The sequence below is a fragment of the Bacillus rossius genome, chromosome 11 (assembly GCF_032445375.1).
Source record: "Bacillus rossius redtenbacheri isolate Brsri chromosome 11, Brsri_v3, whole genome shotgun sequence".
Taxonomy (NCBI): Eukaryota; Metazoa; Arthropoda; class Insecta; order Phasmatodea; family Bacillidae; genus Bacillus; species Bacillus rossius.
Window position 1 is genome coordinate 44,723,015 of NC_086338.1, and position 18,994 is coordinate 44,742,008.

The 18,994-nt window shown below is 39.4% G+C and overlaps 1 protein-coding gene across 2 annotated transcripts in view; it reads right to left on the reverse strand.

The window, feature by feature from the left end:
* Window positions 1-18,994, reverse strand: part of LOC134536894 (ATP-dependent translocase ABCB1-like) — a 62,762-nt gene that overhangs the window by 6,221 nt on the left and 37,547 nt on the right. For both annotated transcript variants that reach the window (XM_063376958.1, XM_063376957.1), the window contains 12 exons: window positions 18,505-18,630; window positions 17,833-18,036; window positions 16,210-16,461; window positions 14,575-14,702; window positions 13,597-13,735; window positions 11,817-11,960; window positions 9,261-9,524; window positions 7,085-7,288; window positions 6,728-6,828; window positions 5,782-5,922; window positions 3,888-4,044; window positions 1,240-1,434 (listed from right to left, as the gene is read on the reverse strand). In XM_063376958.1, coding sequence (XP_063233028.1) covers window positions 1,240-1,434; window positions 3,888-4,044; window positions 5,782-5,922; window positions 6,728-6,828; window positions 7,085-7,288; window positions 9,261-9,524; window positions 11,817-11,960; window positions 13,597-13,735; window positions 14,575-14,702; window positions 16,210-16,461; window positions 17,833-18,036; window positions 18,505-18,630 — 2,055 coding nt within the window. The remainder of the gene's footprint in view (window positions 1-1,239; window positions 1,435-3,887; window positions 4,045-5,781; window positions 5,923-6,727; window positions 6,829-7,084; window positions 7,289-9,260; window positions 9,525-11,816; window positions 11,961-13,596; window positions 13,736-14,574; window positions 14,703-16,209; window positions 16,462-17,832; window positions 18,037-18,504; window positions 18,631-18,994) is intronic.

Here is an 18,994-nt window from a genome sequence, read left to right on the forward strand (position 1 = left end):
AACTGAACCGTAATAAAGAGGTGTAAAAATAAAAAGGAAAATACAAAATATGGAAATGCATTTTCTTTAACGATTAAAATTTTAAGTTAGAAAATGTTGGTGATTAAAGATTATGAACATAAAAAAAGAGTTATTAATAATTTGCAATCATATTTACAGATTATTTTTTAAAAATAAAAAGGGTGAATAATTTTGCAGAAAACAAATATAAATTTCTTAGTAAATTATCTTAGCTTCACACAAAGTATTTTTTTTAATAAAAAATTTTTTTAAGATAGTCGCATCCATGTAGGCTTATTTATTGTAACAAATAATTTTAAAAAAATATTGAGTTTTAAATGTGTAATATAACATCAAATTATTCATGAAAAACAAATATTAAATTTTTTTCGAATACTATCGGACCCGCTAGGCTAAGATTATAAACTTGGCAAGAATGCAACACGCAAACACATTTTACAGTACGGTTTATTAACCCCAGCAACATGCAAAAACGCAATGCAAGTTAATTGTTCAACCTCCAACTTTCTTGCCTTTTGGCTTGCATTTCCATTGACCATTTTGGAAGAGAAGTGTACTGAAAACTTTTTAAGATGCAGATGAATAGCTGACAGCATCACACTCACATCTGTGAGCTACGAGGGTTTCTACTTGCATGTTGTCTACAAGACAATCTACATTCACAGAAAATCTTCTCTCAACATTGGCATTAAATACCATGCATGTAACCAATCATTAAAATCAGGTTCGTTCAGCCACTGGTCCTGAAAGCAAGACTTTCTTGTGTGACCTGGTTTTACTGTTTGTGAAAAGTAGTTTCAGTAGAAAAAAATTCATCAATATTCAATATTAACTTATTACACATCAGTAATTAAATTAATTGTGCATTATATAAATTGCTTTTTTATTTGATAAACTTTTAACACAGTGTACCATACCATTTTATAAACAAATTATTGTCAATATTAGTTGGTTCTTATGATAAATATAACTTATCAAAAGAAGCCCTGAGTTTGTTTCCTATTGTTTTATAATTTTTAGTTAAGGGTAAGAAACGTCTTGCGGCTTGCAAGCTTCATAAACGACTTGTGATTTTCTTGCATTGTTTGCATGTCGCAGTGTTGCGACGTTAACGTTCCTTGCGTGGTTTATTAAACCCGGCCTTAAAACTTTTTAAAAGGGGGAAGAAATGACAACTGTGACGGGGGAGCGTGTTTGAGGGGAACAGACGCGGCTCACCACGGCCCCGCCGGTGGGGTCGTAGAACCGCTCCAGCAGCGCGACGACCGTGCTCTTGCCGCAGCCCGACGCCCCCACCAGCGCCAGGGTGTGGCCCGGCTCCAGGGCGAAGCTGAGGCCCCGGAGGACCTCCACGTCGGGGCGGCTGGGGTACCTGAAGCGGACGTCCTCGAACCTCACCTTCCCGGCGATCTCCTGGCGAGCCAACACAGGACGGCCCTTACAGTGTGTGCTCTCCCCGCGCTGCAGTGCTACCAACTTCAAGACAGACAGTGTGCTACCAACCAGGGGCGCAACAACAAAATTTCCAAGGGGGGGGGGGGGGGAATATACCTTTTTATAAAGAATCATCGATCCCCCCCCTGTTGAAGTGGGGTCCTCCCCCGGGAAAAATTTTGTATTTCAAGGTGGAAAATGGTGCTATTTAAGCAGTTTTATTATTATCTAAAAATTGATTACACAGCACTTTCTTTGCCCCCGTTTGCCCCCACTTCAAGGTTTCAGAGGGTTGGGGGGGGGGGGTATATACCCTTGCCCCCCCCCCCCCCCCCCCCCCCTTTTGTTGTTGCGTCCCTGGCGACCAACCTCTAGGCACACAAACCACCAGTCGCTAGAGACAAGATTTTACGGTTTTATTATTAAATCTATTTATATAGACAGATAGGACATTGCTGCTGAACAAATCTGACACTTAAATGTTCCACGATACTAATTTCTCCAAAACATGGTCATTTTGACTGATACATGATGCACTTTTCCAACATAATGATTTGTAATAAACATGTCTTAACTTTTCTGGAAAAAAAATAAAAAATAAACATGTTAAGAATTTCTGTGTTTGTAAAAATATTTTAAGGTCTTAATGTAAAAATAAGTTTCCATTTACTATTGCAAGATTAAGAAAATAATCTTTTTCTACAATTTTTCTTTTTATTAAATTGTGGTACAAACATCATGGAGTTAAGTTTTTGTTGAAAATTCTGATTAGTTTAGTGATTTTAATTGCATTTCTGTGCTTTTTAGAATATTAAACTTGAATTTTGGTGTTATGGTGTATTGACATTCTTTTCAATGTTATTTAGTTTTTATTCGCAACTCACCATATAATCTTGTCTCTAATCATGATGTATCATACACGAAAAAAGCCATAAATTAAAATTTCTGACATAATTCTTTAGGCATGCAGAGGGTGAAATTTTAGTATGCACCGGAAATAAAAAATTCTGTGAGTATACCAAGGGCGGAAGTTTAACATTAAGTGTATAAATCTGTGCGATAAAAAAATTATCCTAGAATACATTTTGTAAACATTAATAGTCACAAAAAGAAATAATCACAACTTTTAAAAATATGTTGTAATCCTGGGAATACATCCTTATTCATTAATTATTCAATACTCTTCTCGCTCACAGTAGTCGAGTGGTTAAATTCACTGCCTCTTATTCAGGGCGTTACATGGCCCGTGTGAGGCGAGATATTAGCCCTCCTGACCTCGGTGTCAACACCTGTTGCTAAACCGAGCCCGCTCCTACCTATCCGCATTGGGCTCTTAGGACATCCCACACGCCGCTGACTGGAGTAAGGACCCACGTGGTCCCCAAACACAAAAACACGTGACTCATTTAAGTGGATTTATTAATACTTTACACGTCCTACACTTTTCTCTTTACACGGTTGAAATGCCCGAGGCACGAATTGGTATAAGTTGAGGAAGCGGACCACACACGTGGTCGCCCCAAGCATATACGTAGAGAGATGTTAAAAAAAACTTCTTAGAGTATGAACACGAATTAATAAACAGCCGATAACTGACCGAGAGAGGACCCGAGGATAAAAAGAGAGCGGTTTACAGAGCTACCTATCAGTGATGCAACGGTGATGTCCTCGGGGTGTCTGCAGAGACGTCCGCCCTCGGCCGGCTGAAGAAGGAGACTGAGGCGAGACAAGGCTCGCGGCGGGAAACATGGCGTCCTTCGCGCCGAACACAATTACCGTCATCATTTGTAAGACTGCGTGCCCCGGGTTATTATAAAGAATAACATGAACCTCTTACAAAATTAATACACACATACCCACGACCAGACTTTCTGTAATAATTACTTGTGCATGGAAAACAGTTTAAATAAAGTTCTATACTAGTTCCGCCGTTGCCCGCTAGGGAGCGTCATTGGCCGTGCTTGCACTTACTTAACTAAAATCATTATAATTAAGAAACAAAGGACACTCACTCGGCTGACCTGTCGTAACACTATCTAGGGGTTAAATGAAAAAGGTTTACAATATTAATTTAATTACATTTACGGGTGCACTTTTACAAAGGCTATGTAACCAAATTTTTATATAATTTTTTACTAATTTATTTCATCAGATTTTAGTATATTAAATAGAAAAAATATACATATGCATGTACATAAGAAAAAACACATATTATTTTGGGGTCTAAAATAAACTGCTCTGCTTCAAACTTCTTGATCACTTCTTGATCACTTCTTGATCACTTCTTGATCACAAATGGTTAATGTGATGGTTTTAATAATACATCTTAAATCAAGCAAGGATTAAATAACCAATTATTTTGCCAAGAGGTGAATTTATAATCAACGGCAGATATTTGTCATAAGATTTTTAAAAAAATAATAAGGACTTACTGGTTTGCTACCGGTCGTCTCGTCTGTGCTTATCTCGGACTTGCGGTCTATCAGCTGGAACAGCAAGCCCGCGGCGAGCTTCGCCTTGGTGTAGTCCTGCAGGTAAGCGGACGCCTGTCCCACCGAGGCGGCGCAGAACGCCAGAGCGAAGAACACCCTGGAACACAATCGCCATCACACTTTCTGGGTTTACATCCACACACGACGAGCTCCGGTACGGACATGCACACTCGAGGCGTTCGTGAAAAACCAACAGACTGTCACACGACAGGCGCTGTGTCCAAATTCAAATTCTTAAGGCATTTCAACTAGCTTTAAGTCACTTTTGATATGTGCATCTTTGTCTTAATGTCACAGTGTATCCTGAATTCTCTGAATTCTCATTTAAGTTTCATTTTCAGCCTACATTTAAAACTTTTTTTTTTGCCAATTGCAGATTCTCATAAAGAAATCTATCGAAAAACAGATTTGACGTCGACCCAGGCTACGCCCTCCCTTAAGCCCGATTTCCTTCGCCCTGCTTCATGCCCTCTCCCATCACCCTGCATTTAAATCCCCCCCGTGTGCATGTGCATGTGAGACCACCACTATGGGAATAGATAAGAGTCTGTGCCACGTCCCCTGTAGTATTTTACTATCCTTTATTAATTTTACTGTTATGTTTCAGTGTTTAGTCTAAAACTCAAGCGTTCATATTACACATTAGAAGGGAGTTGGACCACGCTCTGAGTGAAATGAACGCACCCCGCTCAGAGGGATATTTTTCATACTTTACAAAAATGTTTTAATGTATTTATTAAAATGTTTTTAAAAGGTTTAATTTGTTTGACCTTCGTCACAAATTCCAAATATGACATAAAAGCCAGTTGAGAGGGAAGAAGCTTCTCCTCGCGGCCTAACACCTCGTCTCAGCGTCAGTCCATCACAAGACGTTCGGAGGCAGAAGCAATTGTCGCACCTCATTGCCTTCACTTTGTTTACCGATTCTTTAACATCCACCATCTATATTAACATATCCAAACTTTTTTTTTTTTTGCTGCTTTAAGGCTTACTGAATCTGCAACAGTTCTATCAGCATATCGGCAAAACTTTGTGAATCTGTACCGCTCTAGTTTAAACACCATATTTTACAATTTTTATTTCTTAGGCATTTAATTTTTTACCCTTGAGACCTAGATTTGGATACGAGGGTGTATATTTGAGGTACTCTTTGGGCTTCTAATTCAATGTCCGGATTCAAGAAAATTGGGATTCAGCCCATCACTAATAAATTAAAATAAACACTAACAAGGGAGTGGGTTTTTCCAAATTGAAAATGAACATTCAAACGGATGATCAGTTGTGAATCGATAATGGGGAAGTGAAGAAGGGCCTGTTGCAACAAATTGACACAGTTTACTCTATCAATGAGCTATTTATCTGGTTCTTGTCAAAGTTATTTTAATTTAAATGACAAAGGCAATTAAAAATGCAGTACTGCAGGACATAATAAGACATAATAGGACATACTTAATTAAATGTGATGACGAGCCAAAAAAATTCACGTAATTTTTACACGCAATAAAACACACTACATACACCATACGTATTCAGAGTACTTATTTGTAATAATCCTTATCGTATTGACCTGCATATGTGCCACGTATTTCATCCAATTCTTTCCTCAAGAATCAAGGGCGCAATTATTACTGTTGAATAAAGAAGTACTTTGTAAGTTAAAATGTCAACTGCTCTAAGCCCTAACACTGCAGGTACTCAATTTTGTAGATTATTTTATAAATACTAAGTTGGAAAGGAGAAAGGTGGGGGAGAACAAAACAAGTCATGTTTTTTCGAATATATCACAGGAAAATTCTTGCCTCAATAAAACTACCATAAAATTTTTCATTCATACCTGTACACATTTGTAGTCTCCATGTCGCCGTTCTCGATGAGGTACGCTGCGAACCTAAACGCTCCGGCATACATGACGTATATGACAGCTTGTGAGAAGGCAAACACCAAGGCGTATACAAACGCTTGCTTTTTTGCTTCCCTGCACAGAAAAAAAAATTTAGATCATTCAACTAGCTGCTACAAGGTCTATAAGTAGAGACAAGATTTTATGGTTTTAATTTTAGGCCAATTTTGTTTTTTAAAACAGATTTTGGTATCACTGTATTTTTTATTGTTTATGAACTCATGTTATTCATCAATATAGCACCATTTTCGACAAATATTCAATGATACTTACTTCACCAAAAGTGTCATTTTGACTGATACATGATACAATTATTTTTATATAATAATTTGTAATAAGCAAGACAAGCTACTGCAAACAAGACAAATAAATCAGCAAGGATATAAGCATTTGAATAATGTACCAATATAGTAATATAAAAATTAGTTACTAACAGTTGCAATACACAAAAAAAAATTCAAAGCCCACAGTGAAATGTACATGTGGATTACAATATTTCTGTTATTCGTCAATTCATTATCTGTCACAGCCCTGGTCTGAATGGTGGATGGGTTAATATAAGTTTTGCTGTATGAATGCTGCGATTAGAAACTTCAATCTTAAGTGATACAGAATTACAGAAATGTCTTCACTGTAAAACAAAAATTTACTACGTTATCTATATTTAAAAATACCAAGAAAAAAATGTCCAGTAGAAAGTACAAATGTACAATAAAATCTTAAATTTGAGTGATTTGGAATATAAAAAAAAAAAACTTAAGTACAACTTTCAGCCAAGCCTTCAATCTGCCCAATAACGACCATTTGTTTCTCTTTAGCGCTGCAGAGGAAAATACAGTTTGAGATGTTTCAACTGATAGAATTTTTTGCTGAACCTTACAAGTACGGTGCTATCAGACTGTCCAAGTAGAGTTCGCAAAACAGTAGTTCCTTGCCGAGGGATTGCACCGTTCGGATGTTTTGAACGCTCTCCGAGGCAACCTGCAAATATTTGCAACACAAAAAAAAACTATATAAATTTTCAATCTAAACCATCTGCTTGCATAAATTTTAACTTTAGTTAGTGCTAAATAACAAATAAACCTCCACACAATGTAAAAAAACCTTTAGACTCAAAAACTGTTGTGAATTAATTGCGATCCTACACATTCTGGTCAGAAAAAAAAAATTATGTGACCACAAAGTACGGCGGCTGAGGGATGAGAAACATGACGTTTCGAGCTGTAGAGAAACTCACCCTCCCCGCCTCGTCCATCAGCTCGGCATCCCTCCGCTGGTTGCGTCTGATGATGAGCATCTGCTGGTAGCTGGCCCCAGCTATGACAGGCACGGCTATGGTCAGCAGCAAGGCCAGCTTCCAGCCGTACAGGAACGCTATGAGCATCGCGGCAAGCAGGGTCACGAAGGCCCCCAGCACCTGGCCGGCACGCAAGCCGGCGGCCTACAGAACACACGGCAACACCACGTCCTTGGGAACATCCAAAACTGACTTACTCCGCTCCCAATATTATAACCTATGATATTATCGATCACTGAAATAAAAAGAGAACGAGGTGGCGTGCACCACCGAAAGAAAAGGAGTCACACATCGAAAGAAGAGAGGTTCATTAGGTGATGAGGTGTACATGGAGGATCTTGGAAATGTTGCATAAATGATAAATATCTGTGTTAAGAGAAGTCCTCGGCTGGACAGGAATGCGGTTGAGCGCTCCTTGCCACGTGTTTGTGCCAGCCAGGGGGCGTGTCTTTGGGCTGGGGGTGGGACTCATAGCAGTGACGATGTGATCACGTGACCAAGCACTCGCTACATGGGAGGGGGTTGGCCGTGTCCTTCCCCTCCGCTGCCTTGTCACTGTGCGCGCGCTGCTCGCGGAAGAACGTTCTTACCTGGAAAAGGTTGAGAGTTGTGACCGCCTACAACAATACATATATCGATACACTAATGGTAAATAATATAGACATTGTTCATAAAAAAAAAAATTTCTAAGAAAATTTTAAAGCTTGTAGGTTTCATTATTTACAAGTAAGTTAACATTTCCGTTATTTGCGATTTAACCACCTGTGAAAATACGAAGAAGATTATCTAAAAAAGACAATGTTACAGTACACACTTAATCACTATCTTCCAGACCCACGTTTCAGCAGGCAGTAACGTATTTTGCTGAAATAATTTCGTCACAGTATATTATTATTTTCACGCGCGGTATCGAAATAACTGACGACTCAGGCTAGACGCTGGAGGACGTGCTGATGCCTGGCACCAGATAAAACACCAACACAAGCGTAAGCCAGGCAGTTACCGGTGGCTGAGACAGTACACATGTCGTCAGTTGTTGTAATTATTGTAATAAGCTTGGAACAACATGTATTTAAAATGTATTTATAACTTGCTAAATATAACACGTTTAAATAGCACATATCGATGGTAGTAAACGATCTAGTAACTTTACTTACACACGATTATAGCTAACAAGTATCTATTTCCCGCGATCGTCGCTATGTCATAACAGTATCCAATGAGAGTATTTGTTTATTTTTTTTTGTGTTTTTGTTTATTCCAGGACTCGGTAAGCGTGAACGAATAATATTGATAAACAGGAATTTATCTTTCTTGGTGGTATTTCAGAAGTGCAGCACCTGTTCTCTTTCCTCGTTTGGATGTGAGAAACAGCTGAGTCTTGTTTCCCTTCCTCCACTCTTTACGTCGCCCCATAATCACGATTTATATCACTGATAATAATGTTTCTGCCTTGTATCAGATACAGAAATTGTGTCCTCAAGTCTCAACTGCGTGCAAAAAGGCGAGAACTGGTTTATTGTTTCCCCCTTCACCCTTCCTCTAGTTTCTCGCGGCTCCCCCTCTACGCGGGTGGCAGGGCACGCTGCCTTACCGCCCCTCCAGCCGAGAGAGAATGATGCACAGGTCGCACACCAGCGACATGGACAGGCCAGCCCAAGTCAGCCAGCTTGCCAGCAAAAACACATAACATGCATTTAGTTGTGTAATAGTTACACAAAATCCAAAGCGGTGACACAATTATATTATTACATCCAATTGTAGCTAACATATGTAACTATGTCTCAAGATTTTTATTTTCACAATTCTCTTTAGAAAATGCACATAAAATGTATATGAAATCGTCTGTTTTTTGGTGAATTCAATATGTTTTAATTATTATTTATTGATCTCTAATCAAAAAGTACAACAATATAATCATGGATATACATTTTTTACATTCCCTGTAAAAATTTGGTTCAAGTTCATTGATCTGTTTCCGAGAAAATAGAACACATTCGAATGCTTGTTTGAGTATGAGCTCTGAGCTAAAGGACTTCTCTTAACAGGCTAATCTCCGGCTTCAAGACGTCTCAAGAGCCCCGGTCGGCAAGTACCTACTACAATCAGCACTGACCGCCTTGACGAGGGGAGCGTCCCGAGCCAGTCGCGTGATGAGCCTGCCCGCTGAGCTGGTCTCCAGGTCGAACCAGCCGACCGGCTGACGGATGATGTTGGCGAAGGCGCACAGCCGCAGCCTCAGCACCATCTTCTCCGCGGCCGTGGCCATGCAGACCACCTGCAGCCAGTAGCTGACGCCCGAGCACACCGCCAGCACCACAAACATCAGCGTCCAGAACAGGGCCGTGCTCCTCAGCTCCTCCCCCGTCAGCGTGAACGTCTGCAAGCACGCGCGTCCCGCGCTCCTTCGTCACCGCTTCCCGCTCCTCGACTCGCAGCTATTTCCACAGAGGGCACGGTTCCCATACTCTTACTCTAGAGTTTTACCTGTCCAACAAAACATTTTTTTCCCCTTACCATTAATCATTTTGTAAGATATCAAATATAATGCAATAAAAATATATGCCGTATCTAAATAAGTTTCGACCTCGACCACAAGTAACGTATCAAAATCATCGTAAAACATTTTTCTTAATACACAGTTTGTGCTGTTCTTTCAATCAATGCTATGCACCCAATTCTGCTCGTTCATAATAAAAAACCACTATATTATATAAACTTTGAAACAATACATTACTGATTGCAACCACATTAATTACTTCAGTCGTTTGATCGTGCTTCGAATCATTAAGTTGGTTCATTAGTTATCATAACCTTTAATTAATGATAACAGATGGGTTTTCAACTACACATGAAAAAAGATTACCAGATACTTATTTTAACCTTTTTAATATATTAACAAAAAACACTATTTAAAAAAATCACTAATCCATTTTGGTAATCAACATTTTGAAAATTCCCCATGATTTCCAGGTTTCAAGACACTTTTTCAAATCTCTGAGTTTTCCATTTTTTTCCTGTCTGTGTGGATGCTGCATGGCTACCCTCACCGTATGTGTCTGTGCGTATTCTTAGTCTCAGAAAACCATACTTATTTTGTTTTTACTCAGCAAGATCATTTTACTGTAAATATGTTACAATCGATACTCGAAATGTCGATCAGAATCGATACTCAAAATGTCGATCAGAATCGATACTCAAAATGTCGATCAGAATCGATACTCAAAATGTCGATCAGAATCGATACTCAAAATGTCGATCAGAATCGATACTCAAAATGTCGATCAGAATCGATACTCAAAATGTCGATCAGAATCGATACTCAAAATGTCGATCAGAATCGATACTCAAAATGTCGATCAGAATCGATACTCAAAATGTCGATCAGAATCGATACTCAAAATGTCGATCAGAATCGATACTCGAAATGTCGATCAGAATCGATACTCGAAATGTCGATCAGAATCGATACTCGAAATGTCGATCAGAATCGATACTCGAAATGTCGATCAGAATCGATACTCGAAATGTCGATCAGAATCGATACTCGAAATGTCGATCAGAATCGATACTCGAAATGTCGATCAGAATCGATACTCGAAATGTCGATCAGAATCGATACTCGAAATGTCGATCAGAATCGATACTCGAAATGTCGATCAGAATCGATACTCGAAATGTCGATCAGAATCGATACTCGCAATATTTATATGTATTGATAGATTATCATTTATATTTCATTTAGTTCATTGTTTACTATGTTTATATCTAGTATTTGTGCAAAGATAATTTTAAAAATATTATTGCTTTATTTATTTAACATAGTTTGGTTTTTTTTTTTGTTATATTTATTTGGCTATATTTAAGGGTAATTTCTTTTCTGTTGCTAGACTTTGTTTATGTGGAATTCCTTTTTTATCTGTTTTTCAGTTCAAGGATAATTTTGGGTAAATATTCCATTAATTATAATTTAAAAAAATTCATTTTTTATAAATATTTCTACTGATTTCACCGTAAGTTATAGACATTAGTTAAATTTATTATTTATTAACTAAGGTTTATTTTTTTTATATCATTCTGTTTTTGATGGAAGTTGATATATACTTTTTGGCATGGTAATTTTGTTAATAGTTTCTATTTTGTGGTTGTATATTAAGATGGCTTTTAATTACTTTTCCTTGTTTAATTTCTATACCTTTTACTATAAAAATTATTTTTTTTGGGGGGGGGGGGGGGGTTTGATTAGGTTATTTTATATATAAATTTTTTCTATTAAAAGTACATATTTCTTTTTTTTGGTTTAAAGTTAAATTTATATAGAGATTTGGGTTGATTTTAGTTTAAAGTAGGTCTGGGTTAATGTTGTTTACTTGGGAAGATTTTTTTATATAATCAGATTATTCAAAATAATGTTTTTAATCTGTTTTATATTATTACTTAATTTTGGTTTATGTTAACATTTATTTAGTTTATATAGCTTATACACACACAACACACATACATAGTGATACTGGATCATTTGTGGTAAGTCATAAGAACTGTAACCTAGGGAATTCTTAAGCCTAGCTTATGCAACTCGCAACTCTTATTGTTACACACCATCTATACGAAGTCACAAGGAACTGAAACCTGTAGGACTGCTCATAAGATTGCCGCTACACGCCACACTTACAGCGAACACCTCTCCGTAGAAGAAGGCGAACACGGGCATGATGGCCCCCGTGCACATGCAGCCGATGAACCCTCCAACCAGCCACAACCACTCAGGAGCATTGAAGAGGAAAATGCGCAGAAAGCCTATATCTTCTGGCTTGCTCTGAGAAGAAAAATTATAGTTCCATCAACATTATGTACTTAAATAAGCAAATATTCACAAGATAAAATTTTGGAATTAGTTTAAACATAGTTAGTAATGAGAACATACCAAATTAGAATTTTTTTAAATTTTTTTTTTGTGCACCCAACTTGTGGAGGAATAAATTTTCAATTAGAAAATATTAGATTTTGATCAAGTCAACAAGTTAAGTTAATGTCTACAGATTAAACTTGTTTTCAAGATGGGAGTATATGCATATACCATATTTCCTTAATAGTTTCATTCTTACTAAATATATCATACACAATGTACTTACATTGGAGCAAATGTAAAAGACAATGAAAGAACAAGTAAAAACTTAATCTAAAATGATATCTTAGACATACACCATCGCTGGTTTCACTGGTCATCATAGAAAAAACCCAGGAATGAAGAAAGATCAATACATAACCAAATAGAAGTAATTAACGTGGTCCTTTACCGAGGTTTTCCTTGACAACCAACATTAACCTGCAATGGCACCATGTACAAGATATTGAGTAAAATCAAACTTCCTTATTACAAACATCATTCAAAGAACGATAATTTAACACAAACTCACATTTGGCACCTTATAATCCTTACAAAGAGAAGCAAAATCAGTTATAATGAACTTACATTAACAAAAAAAAACTTCTTAGTCAAAGTGTGGTTACATTCTATACATGATTTTAAACTCAAGGAGGGGGGAGCGAATTGGTAAGGGGGGAGAGAATTGGTAAGGGGGGAGAGAATTGGTAAGGGGGGAGAGAATTGGTAAGGGGGAGAGAATTGGTAAGGGGGGAGAGAATTGGTAAGGGGGAGGTAATTGGTAAGGGGGGAGGTAATTGGTAAGGGGGGAGGTAATTGGTAAGGGGGGGAGGTAATTGGTAAGGGGGGGAGGTAAATTGGTAAGGGGGTGAGGTAATTGGTAAGGGGGTGAGGTAATTGGTAAGGGGGTGAGGTAATTGGTAAGGGGGTGAGGTAATTGGTAAGGGGGTGAGGTAATTGGTAAGGGGGTGAGGTAATTGGTAAGGGGGTGAGGTAATTGGTAAGGGGGTGAGGTAATTGGTAAGGGGGTGAGGTAATTGGTAAGGGGGTGAGGTAATTGGTAAGGGGGTGAGGTAATTGGTAAGGGGGTGAGGTAATTGGTAAGGGGGTGAGGTAATTGGTAAGGGGGTGAGGTAATTGGTAGGGGGTGAGGTAATTGGTAGGGGGTGAGGTAATTGGTAGGGGGAGGTAATTGGTAGGGGGAGGTAATTGGTAGGGGGGAGGTAATTGGTAGGGGGAGGTAATTGGTAGGGGGGAGGTAATTGGTAGGGGGGAGGTAATAGGTAGGGGGGAGGTAATTGGTAGGAGGAGGTAATTGGTAGGGGGAGGTAATGGGGGAAGGTAATGGGGGAAGGTAATAGGGGGAGGGAATTGGAGGAGGGAATGGGGATAGGAGGAGGGAATGGTGATAGGAGAAGGGGATAGAAGGGAAAAGGATGAGGGGATAAGGGAAGGGGATGGGTCCTAACAAATTTTATTTAAGGATAATGTCCCTAATAATAAAGTCCCTTGCTCCTCCTGCTAATTGTTTCGTTCGCACCCTGGCAGAGACGATAAGTGGACTCACCTCCTCGACGGCTTGGGCCAGGTGCTCCAGCTCTGGGTCCTGCAGGGAGGCCATGGAGAGGGACAGGGATCGATGCTCCCGCCGCCTCTGCCTCGGTCCATGGCTCGAGCAGCTGCTGAGCTGTCGCTGCAGCTCCGGCCTGAGCACAGCACACGCACACAATGCTTAGTGAGGTCTTGCCTGGAAGAGGGCCTCGCCAGATCCACCTCAGGTCCAGTCACTACTGTCAGGGCAGTAATGTGCCCAGGCCTCTAGTACTTTATTGGTTATTGTAACATTGACATTTCCAACCACAAAAGTAAAAGGGCATAAAATGGAGTGTGTTAATTTTTTTAATTACTGAACTTAAATTATATTAATGAGAGAGAGAGAGAGAGAGAGAGAGAGAGAGAGAGAGAGAGAGGAACATCTATGATGAAGTCAGCAACCTCCAGCGCTTTAAATCAAGGTCTGTCTCCACTTACTCTATGAGTACAAGAAAACTCAACATTCTTTGGCCACTTTAGCATAAAAGAATGAATGAATGAATGAATGAATGAATGAATGAATGAATGAATGAATGGAAAAATGAATGGATGGATGGATGGAAAAATGAATGGATGGATGGATGGAAAAATGAATGGATGGATGGATGGATGGAAAAATGAATGGATGGATGGATGGATGGAAAAATGAATGGATGGATGGATGGAAAAATGAATGGATGGATGGAAAAATGAATGGATGGATGGATGGAAGAATGAATGGATGGAAGAATGGACCAACCTGCTAATGGCAACGTCTACCATTTTTTCCCTCCCACTTACTAAAATTTTGATTCCGTACCCCTACTGAGAATCTAACTCCGACCACCTTGGCGGAGGGAAAGTGATCAGACCACTCAACCACTGCGGCCTCCTGTTTCTGTATCGTAACATTTTGTCAATGGTTCTGTTTTCGCTGCCAACTAAGAGAAATTGTATGTTTCATAGGACTCACCCGGTATGGTCGCCACTGCAGATGACTTCTCCATCGTCACCGGATGTCTGAGTAGTCACAAGATCATGGTACAGTCCATTTTTTGCCATCAACTCCGTGTGTGTACCCCATTCCAACACCAAACCATTCTGAAAACATTCAAAGTATTTTAACATAATGCATCAATAAACATTCTGGTAGCTGAAAAATACAGAGGTTCACTAAACACTATATTTATCTTATTCATTCTTGTACATGACAAGTATCATGCCAAACTAAACTATTTCACTGTTAATAATTTATAATACTAAAAATTATTTTTATCTTCGTCTCACTTGATTCTAAATTACTTTATAAATTTTCACATTCAATCCATTACCATAAGTGCTAAAAGAACACTTACATGATCAAATATATAACTAGTTATTCTATGTGATTTATTCGATCAAAATTAGAATATAATTCCATTATTTTAAACAATTTAAGCAATTTGAATATTCTCAAAAAAAAAAACAACAATCAAAATTAATTATTATTATTAATAATAAAATTCTGAATCATAAAATAGATTTAAACTCTATACTCCATTCTTTAAGAACTAGAAAGATAATTCTAGATGCAAAGTTTGTAAGAAACTGCTTAAAAAATAAATTAAATTTTAATTACTTGTTAGATAATATTTCCATTAAAGTTTCTACTTATAATAAACTTATTCATCCTCTTTTTGTTTTATACAGGTAAAATTAATAATAATTTATATAGATTAATAACATTAATAGAATTTTTCCTATATAAAAAAAAAGAGGGCAGTGTTCCTAAAAATCCTTGCAAACATCAATCTACTTGATATTTATCAATAGTTATTAATTTAAATCTTATGTTTAGGTGTGTTATAGTATTAGATATTGTGATTAATTGTATTGTACGGTTTTGGTTTTTGCTGCATAACATTTTATTTTTATTTTTGCTTGTTTCAATTAAATTTATTTCATATAGGTAAACTTTTTTTTTAATGTGTTACGTTTTGTCCGCTTCATTTTGTCTGTGTGTGTGTTTTCTCATTTTTTGGCATTAAGCTGTGGGTAGACATTGTACAATGAAAAAAAAAAAAAATGAATTTTCATTAGATCATTTTCTACGTCTTAAAGACAAATGTTCCAATAGACTGTTGGTAACTTCACTTTAGGTCGGCTAAGATAACATGAAACCTCGGTTGATTGAAGCTTGTTTTTAATCGAGACTCCGCTGTACCAGTATTTTAATACCTATTTATATATTTTAATAAACACCACTGGTGCAATTATTCAGTAAAATTAACCAGTGTTTCTGGGAACATGCAAAACAAAAGGTTTCTGGTAAACCTTAATTCGTTCCCGTGTTGTCGGATATGTTTCGTGAGACACACAAGTCACGAAAGTGATAAATGTTTTTATTTGTGTTTTGCTACAAGGACTTTGATTTGACTTCCTTCGTTCAGGTGCCATCTTGTTTTTTTGCACGCGTACGAAATGTTGTTATCGTCGGCGGCCATGTCGGCTGTGTGCGCGTACTGTGCGATACCAGTGAACAGAGAGCGAGTTAAAAAATGTGAAAGGTTGGCTAATTCATTTATTGAAACTTACAGCACGTGCGTGTGTGGTTCTCCGCGGCACCCACCTTGAGGGCGTAGATGACGTCGGCGCCGCGGACGGTGGACAGGCGGTGGGCGATGATGACGGTGGTGCGGCCCTGCATGGCCTTGTCGAGTGCCTCCTGCACCACGCCCTCGCTGTGCGCGTCCAGAGCGGAGGTCGCCTCGTCCAGCAGCAGGATCCTGGGGTCCCTCACCAGGGCGCGCGCTATGGCCACGCGCTGCTTCTGGCCCCCGGACAGCTGGGCCCCTCTGTCGCCGACCAGCGTGTCGTAGCCCTGCCGCCCACACGAGTCTCCGTACAGTACAGCGTCGCCCCGCACGCCCCCGAGTTACGGAAGTAGTACCAACTACGGTGGTCGCTGCATCCGTTTGCTGGGCCCCCCTGTCGCCGACCAGCGTGTCGCAGCCCTGCCGCCCACGAGCCTCCGTACAGCGTCGCCCCACACGCCCCTGAGTTACACAAGTAGTACCTACCAACTACGGTGGCCGCTGCATCCGTTTGCTGGCTCTACGAGTACACTCGCCAATTCGGAGATTGTTTGCAATTAATTCAATCGTCAACCGACTGCGATACGCACGCGTCAACACGAGCGACTTACTTGACTGTGTTTACATGGGCCGGCCATCTCGACATTACTGGTCTATATTCATGACAGTCGCTGGCGACAGACGTAGAATTAAACTGAGCAAAAAACTGCACTCGAGTGAACCCCGACAGGTGCCATGTAAACCACCCAAGACTTGACTCAACTATTGCAACTCTAGTGTCATGGGTTTATTCCAACTTAATGACAAATGTTTTAAATAATGCAGTTATACTCAATCAACCACCATAATTAAATGATTTTTTGACTAAGTTCTAAAGTCCGTATGAAGTACAGCCAGTTGATCGACTGTAAATCACACCTCCCTACGGTTGCAGAAGTTGCCATTACTCGATAAACTGGTTATTTTCTGTGAAAAACTTGAGGGGAAACAATCTGTGCTTCCGTGCCAGAGTTAAAATACTTCAGAATAACTTGAGGCAACATCCTGCTTCAATTCTGTACACTCCAAGACTACTTGTCACAAACACTGCAGTATTTAAGGGGAAGAAATAGGAACCAAAGATGCCATATTTGTTTCAACAGTTTTCATGCTATAACAAATTTGTATCGTTTAATATTGAATGAAAATTTGCGTCCATTAAGGCATTTACAAAGGCCAAAAAAAGTGTTTACGGACAGCATTATTACAGTAGCAGTCATTCAATACTAAACACCAAAGAAGTCACAGGGCAAACTGGTACTAATTGTAGCATTTGTCCACCATTGATTTCAGGCATTTCATACTAGACAAAAGAAGCAAACATTTGAGTACTGAAACAGAAAATCTGAATTTCCGAAAATTTTTTAAACAAAGATGGCAACCATTGCATGCTTTGAAGTTTGTGGCTATGCAGAGGTAAGATGCGAGTGTAATATAGTGAGAATTATTTAAACAAAGAGAATGTCTGAATAAAGGTTGCATGGATACATACAGTGCATTATCAGTTGGTTATAAGAACACTATTTGTGTGTTCTATGATGAACACAAAACAACCTATCCCGGTTCCTATCACTCTTCCACTAACGAGCTTCGATACACATCACAGACCTCCTACTGACCATTGGCAAGGAGGAGATGAAGCCGTGGGCGTTGGCCATCATCGCTGCGTTGACCACGTCCTGCATGGAGACGTCGCTGTGGCCGTAGCGGATGTTCTCGAGGATGGACACGCCGAACAGGCATGGCTCCTGGGACACCACCCCGATCTGAGCCCGCAACCAGCTCAGGTTCAGGTCCTTTATGTCCACTCCGTCCAGCAGCACCTGGTCACAGACAAGCCACCGCTCGACACCTTTTTTGACAGAACCGGAGAATGACAGAACCGGCGAAAGACACAGCGTGAAATTAAAAAGATTTAACACAAGAGAAAGAAACTGTGTATTGGAGAAAAATAAAATAAATCCACAACAGAAAAGTGTATTAATTCGGACAAAGTCAAGGATGCACAATTTAAATTTTAAAAATTTTTAAAAAGTGAGGTTATTTTTATATGGTTTTGCAGCACCCAACTTGTGTAATTACAGACAGCAGCGTATGCAAAGTTTTCATTTCGTAGGGGTTGGGGGGGTGATATAATCACTTTGCCTGCAGTTTTGCTTTAAAATGCTTTCCTTTTGTCGGTGGGAATGATAAGATGTTTCAGGATTCCAGGGGGGATATATCCGTCCTCCTCCTCCCCCTGCGCACGCCCCTGATCTCGGATGTCTGTCAAGGGGAACGTGGAACGGTACCTGTCCCTTGGTCGGGTCGTAGAACCTCAGCAGCAGGCTGCCGACCGTGCTCTTGCCCGCCCCGCTGGAGCCCACCAGCGCCACCGTCTTCCCCGACGAGATGCTCAGGTTGAAGTCTTTCAGCACCTGCAACGTCAAGCCGCACCCCTGCCGAGTCTGCGACCACCCACCGGCAGGTCATCCGGAGTAGAGGAAGGTCATTTTCCCGATATCACGTACCCAGTTTCATCCTTTATTCCCGATGGCATGATAATGTATAATGTCGCTTAAGAAACAATACTGCCCAAGTGACTTTTTTCCTATTAATTTTTTTTTTGTTTCTCCATGGAAACTTGAGCATTGAGCATCTTCTCACGAGGTGAATTTGCTGAAAATCCAACAGAATGAGCTACTATTATCTGTTTTCTAACACCAGCTATCATTTCAGTTCCAGCATGGCACATAAAGTTATTTAACTCTCCTGGAAAAATTTGCTATTCGTCACACGGGC